The 6,379-nt window shown below is 45.2% G+C and overlaps 1 protein-coding gene across 1 annotated transcript; it reads right to left on the bottom strand.

The window, feature by feature from the left end:
- On the bottom strand, window positions 820-2,170 carry LOC8062553 (chlorophyllase-2, chloroplastic). The gene is made up of 2 exons (XM_002459803.2): window positions 1,818-2,170; window positions 820-1,662 (listed from the first exon to the last, which is right to left on the bottom strand). Exons 1-2 carry the CDS (start codon window positions 2,106-2,108, stop codon window positions 976-978), a joined length of 978 nt encoding a protein of 325 aa, XP_002459848.2. The 5' UTR covers window positions 2,109-2,170; the 3' UTR covers window positions 820-975.

The raw sequence follows: 6,379 nt of genomic DNA, 5'->3' as shown, positions 1-6,379 counted from the left end.
ACTCCAAATCATCCAATTTTTTTTACCACAGGATCAGCATGTGACTACAAGACTTCTCGACAAGTTTCGTGAATTTCGGACTTCGTTTCCTTTTTAAATAATTTAAATTCACTTTTCCTATAACTAACAAAATATACTACGTCATCGACATGCTTGAGATTTCATGCCACTCCGTGCATATGGCCTCAAACTATACGTGTCACGAATATCATATTTTGGAGGACAAAATTCCATTATAACATAGACGTGCAGTTCAAATTTGAAATACGTCGATAAAATTAAGGAAACAAAATAAATTAATGAAATATACCAAGAAAAGTCAAAATTTCACCAAAATTTAGATTAGAACTTAAAATACGGTCAGAAGGCTACACAGAAAAAACTTGGGTCCAAAATCCCAAAAAAACAAAATTTGCCGAGTGCCTAGATGTGACACTAGGCAAAATTAACTTTGCCGAGTGCCGGTCTATGAGCCACTCGGCAAAGTTTTGATGAAAAAATTTATAAAAGAAATTTGCCGAGTGCCTAACTGGTAGCACTCGGCAAAATCAAATGGGGGGAGATGCTGTCATGGTGTTAGCAATGTTTGCCGAGTGGTGTCTTTGCCGAGTACTACTGCACTCGGCAAAGACTAGTTTTACCGAGTGTTGAAGTTTGCCGAGTGTTTGGCGCTCGGCAAAATATTTTTTACCGAGCGCTAAATTTTGCCGAGTGCGGCGTTCGGCAAACATAATCTCTGCCTAATGCCCCGATAAACTGCACTCGGCAAAATATGAGGCACTCGGCAACGTCCCAGCTTCCATTAGTGAAGTATTTACACAATAAAGGGATGAATGAATTGAAGTAATAATAAATAGTTGTACATACTACATACACATGCATGGAGGAAATCAGACAGATTAAAAACACACAACAACGAAATTCAATAACTTGTACGAGCTCAAGTTATATATATGACTAGCTTTGTTTCTCTGTTCATGCCAACCGGTACTCGACAGGGTCCAGTATGGTTGGTGCGAGCCCAGGGTGTTGGAGTATGGCCTTGAGATCACCATCTTCATCCTCGCCCATGACGGCCTTCAAGAAGGCGACCATGATCCCGGCGACGGTCCGCCTCATCACGTCCTTGCAGGTGTTCCCTTCCTTGCAGAGGCAGGTGACAAGCTTTGGAGCGTCGTCGTCCAGCATGTCGAGGTGGCCGTAGTCCTTGGTCACCAGGTGGTAGCAGGGCGCCCTGCACTCGCGGTAGAACTCGGCGTGGTTCACCTCCACGGGGGCGCAGGGAGGGAACAGCGCGTTCTCCCTCTCGTCGCCCAGCCCGGTGCCGATGACCAGCACCGGCACGGCGATGTCGAACGACGAGGGCTCGTAGGTGAGGATCGCCGGCGGGAGCTGCGAGTTCTTGCCGGTGCCGGCGACGGGGTCGAGCCCGATGAGCGCGGAGAACTTGAGGAGGCTGCTGGTGTTGGTCTTGGCGTACCCCAGGGCCAAGGAGAAGGCCGTGTGGCCACCTCGGCTGTGGCCGGCCAACGCGAGCTTGGACAGGTCGGCCTCGACGCCTGTCGGGAGCACGGTCGGCAGGCCCTCGGGGAGCCAGTCGGTTACCTTGGCTGCCGCCGCAATGTCGTCGGCGTCGCTGTTGGATATGAGGCTGGTGTGGAACTGCAAACATATATATAGGAGTGTAAAGTTGCATATATGTATATGTGTCAGATCATACATTCGGTCAACAAAAGTATAGAGACATGCAGCCATGCGCCTTATTTGTTTGAGTTTATCAGTCGAATCTGTCAGCCATAGTCATAGCTAACAAGTACCTGTGGTGCGACCATGATGAAGCCAAACGAGGCAACGTGCTTGAGGAGCTGCTCGTAGTAGCGGTTCTGGAGGAAGAAGCCATGCAGGAGGATGGCGACGGGGTAGGTGCCGGCATCCTTGGGAGCAGCGATCAGGATGGGGATCGGCGGCGGCGTTGGCCGTGCATCGTGTTCCACTGAGATCACCTCGACGGCGAGCTTCCCTGGCTGGAACACCGACGTGATCACCGCAGAAGGAGGCTCCTCAAGGACCTTGGGCGTCGTGGCCATGGTCTGCACCGGTGCTGCCATCTTGTAGCTAGTATCTCTTGCTCACGCTCTCGCGAAGTTGCTGGTAATAAGGCCGGGATTTGTGTTGGTTGCTGATGATGAGAAGAGAGGATGAAGTTAGCTGGCAGATTTATAGAGCCGTCCGGCCGGCGGTGTCCGTGCGAGCCTAGCTACGAATTGTAGGAGGGTGGGCAAAGTGGCTTTGAGTAGCTCTGCTGCTCTACGAATTGTTGGCGCTAGCAGCTCTTGCTTGGACCGCGCCTAACTAGCTTGCCTAGGAATTCCTGAATGACAAGTAGCAAGAACACGTTGGGGCAATAAAGTAGGGCACGTTTTCGTCATGCGCGTCCACGTACGATGCAACGATCCTACAGTACAACGGTCGCAATATTTGCGGGTTTATTTTGTCTTGTGTCAGTTTCTTCAAAACTACTGTACAATATGTTGGCGAAGATGGAGAAGTAAATTTGAAAAGACCAGAAGAAAGAATTCGATGGAATTTTAATTTACTTTTGGTGGAATTTGTAGAAGGAAAGAAACATAAGAACTTTTGAAAAAAAACCAACTGTAGCCAATGAAAGTCGTCTACTACCTCCAAGGAAGAAATTCAGTAGAATGAAATAGCGTATGGAAATTTTCAACATGTTTGAAGAAGAGGATTCCTCGGTACTCCCCAGTAGATCGATTTCAAAAGTCCTTTTAGTGTTTCTTGTCTTTTTTGGGTTTCTCTCACACTGGTGCAGGACGGGGCATTAACACCGGTCAGAAAGGGCCTGTTGCTCCGGTTTCCGAGCCAGTGCTACCCTTCCGGGACTAAAGGCCCCCCCTTTAGTCCCGGTTCGGGCAACCGTGGCTAAAGCCCCCCCCCAACACCGGTTGGTAATATCAACCGGTGTTAAAGGGTCCTGCCAGGGCTGCCACGTTGCAGGACCAACCGGTGTTAAAGGGTTTCTTTTTTTGTTCACTTCTTCGGTTCTGTTTATTGTTTTTATATAATAATAATAGGTTTTTCAATACATTTTTTGCTGATACAATAATATATTTATATTACACGCATATTAAGCATATATAAATGAAAATTATAGGCTTAGCTTAATAATTAAGCTTTGCCTATAATAAAATGAATAGGCCACATCAAAAATTAAATAGATATGTAAAAAGCTTTATATATATAGTTTTATATATACAAAATTCGTAACACATATATACATAGAGTTTTTTCTCCCAATGATGTCTACAAACGATACAAATGATCATCGTTGTTTGGAATAAGAGTTTCGTTGCCGTTGAAGTGAAACTCGCCGTTTGGATTGATCACTTGCTCGCGGAGAAATCCTGCTATCGTCTCTTGGATAGCTTTGATTCGGTCTTTTTGTATGACCTTTTCTCTCAACCATTCGGTCTTTAATTTGAAATAAATAAAAAAAGGTATTAGTTATCTAAATTATTCAATATAATTCAGGAGATAATGAAAAGAGACATGTAACGTACTCTAAGCGTCTCTGTGGGTGTTTGATTGACTTGTGCCATCATAAATTTGCACACGTAATATGCACATAGATTGTTCCCCGCTTCTTGTCTTAAACACCACTGTACGATATATATATATATATATATATATATAATATTCACGACCACGACAATAAGAAGGCTAAAAGTTAGCGAAAGTTTGCTAGCTAGTAGAACTTACTTGTGGATGTATTATGTTAAGCGGCGTTTTACATCCACTGAGAAGTTCACGGTCAATGAATCTTTCTCAAAACCTACACATAGCCATTGTGGATCGTGAACTAATAATTACAGAGTCATATTATGATATTCTTCTAGCTGAGATCGACATTACGTACCTTTGAATAATGTTTACCATTTGTTGATAATTTTCTTGTGGTTTCCTCATTGAGTCAAAGATTATCAACCGGTTCTTGGGAATTTCAATGACCATGAGTATCCAGTGAAAGTTGTTTACACACACATATATATAGTCAGGCCTATATATAACTATATAAAACTTGTCTCGAGTAATAATAAGTAAAATAAAATATGCATGCACTTAATAACTATATAACTCACTCGAAGTTGAAGGGGAAGAGTATTTTTTGTTTTTCTTTTTGGTTCACAAAGAACCTCATAAGATTGGTGCAGACTTCTGTCTCATGAGCTGCTGTCCACACTGCCTGCGGAGCCTTGAAAACAATATAAGGGTCAACGAACCCAATACTATTATCATTTCTCATTCTGAGCTCTCTCATTTGGTACCTGCATATATACATACAAATGCTAAGTGTGTAAGGATTATATACATGTAATTGAAGAAGTTAGAAGTATAATAAAAAGAAAAAAATACTTACAGACAAAAGCAGCTGACAAGAGATTTGTCGAGAGCGTCGAGGTGACATAATTGGTGCAATTCTTCTAACTGCACATATATGAGGTCATCTCCACGGAAGTAGTGATGTTGTCTAATACGAACAGAAATCCAATTCTCTCCCCTTTTAGACGCCTCAATGCACCATTTGTTTATTGCAAACATTTGTGTGCCGAGCTCATGTAAACGCTGAGGGTCGAATAGACTCCTGCCCGGTTCATATCTTACCCTCTATTGATCAACCACCTCAGCTTTTTCAAATGTTTGGCATCCAAGAATGGCGGCAATTTCTTCCATATTTAAACCGCTCTGTCCAAAGTAACGCTCAAGCGAGTCTAGCTCAGACAACGCTAAGGATTTCTTTGGCATCAAGTCTTCATTTGAGCCGTATTGATTTGGCACAATCAAAGGGAGCACCGGTTTTGATACTTCTCCGAGCTGTGGGACCCCCTTTCCTACTCTCTTCTTAGGCTGTGAAGACTTGACCAGAGACCGCTCATAGTCCGAAAGTGCTGGCTTTTTCTGAGCTTCGCGTTGCTTCTTTTGATGGTCCGCCACCTTCTGCCTCAGTTCCGATGGCTTTACATAAAAGTACGGCTTTTCTGAGTTAAGCCGCTTTTTCGTATCCTCCTTCAATTTATCAAAAAATTATTTCATCTCAGCTTTGGATGCAGCAATTACCTCCTCTTCACTCTTTTCGTAAGGTAATTTTTCTGGCGTCTTAGCTCTCTTTGCTAAGGCAGCCTTCTTTGGAGGTGGGACCGATGACTTCGGTCATTCTTGGGCAGGCCGCTTCTGACTACCTCGCTTTGGAGGCGAGGGGACCGACCGTGCACTCTTTGGAGAGGGCGGTGCAGGCGGTGGAGGTGGTGGGGCCGATCTTTTCGGCGTTGGAGAACGCGGTGGAGGAGTTGGAGACCTCGGTGGAGGAGGTGGAGACCGTGGTGGAGGCGGTGGCGGGGTCGGTGTGGCCGCCGCAGGTGTTGGAGGAGATCCAGCATTGTCACCGTCCGCAGCACTATGATGCGCTGGGGAGAGAACTGGACTTAGGTTGGAGGAGTCCCTGCAAAAAAAACAATTACAAGTTTTGTGAGCAAACTTTTTTTAAATTTCAATACATAATAAATAATATAAGAAGTAAAATCACACACAAACCTATGTTGAGGAATAATTATGAAGCGCTTGCGCCAACAAATAAATGTCTTCTCAGCTTCACCTAAGGTCTTCTCTCCGTCTCCCCCTTCTATGTCTAGAGGCACATTGCCACAACCTTTCTCAACCCTATCAACCGAGACGCTAGCATATCCACCAGGTACTGGTCGATTATGGATTCTTGGAGTTCTCGTTCGGTCGATAGGGTTGACAACAGCGATAGCCACTTTTTTTGTTGCATTTCCATCTAGTACATGCAGCTCACAGGTAGTAAAAGCCTCTGTGACATCATCCACGGGAAAGTGTAGCTTCGTGTCATCCTGAATGGTTGGTACTTCCGTGGATGCGCAACTGCTTTTCAACTGGCCTGGGGGACTAACGTTGACCTCAGGATGTGATGTACCTTGTCCTTTCGTCATTTGACTAAGTGCTGCTTGCACTTGCCTTTGAATCTCCGCCTGCATCCATTCTTCACGAGCTTTCTCGCGCTCTTCTGACTGCAGAACAAAAGCTTCCAGGTGGCGGATCCGCTCTGCCTCCTCATCCTTCTTTCTTTGGTGGCTTCTGTAGGTATCTTGATCGGCTTGGAATGATTGCAGCCACGGAACTGCCCCATAGCCTCTCGTACGCCCACCGTGCTCAGGATTTTCAAGCGCATAGGTGAGTTCATCCTTCTCCCTGTTAGGCCTGAACTCACTAGACTGAAACGCCTCTCGTGCACAGACTAGTCTCTCTGCTGCTCTAGATATTTCTTGGCCCCAAACTAGCGCCCCAG

Source organism: Sorghum bicolor, chromosome 2 (assembly GCF_000003195.3).
Source record: "Sorghum bicolor cultivar BTx623 chromosome 2, Sorghum_bicolor_NCBIv3, whole genome shotgun sequence".
Lineage (NCBI taxonomy): Eukaryota > Viridiplantae > Streptophyta > Magnoliopsida > Poales > Poaceae > Sorghum > Sorghum bicolor.
This window is presented reverse-complemented; position numbering and strand designations above follow the sequence as displayed.

Bases quoted from the DNA above. Each gene is read 5' to 3' on its own strand.
- LOC8062553 (XM_002459803.2), bottom strand. From the start codon at position 2,108: ATGGCAGCACCGGTGCAGACCATGGCCACGACGCCCAAGGTCCTTGAG. The intron at 1,663-1,817 runs GTACTTGTTAGC...ATATGTTTGCAG, and splicing joins TCATCATGGTCGCACCACAG to TTCCACACCAGCCTCATATC.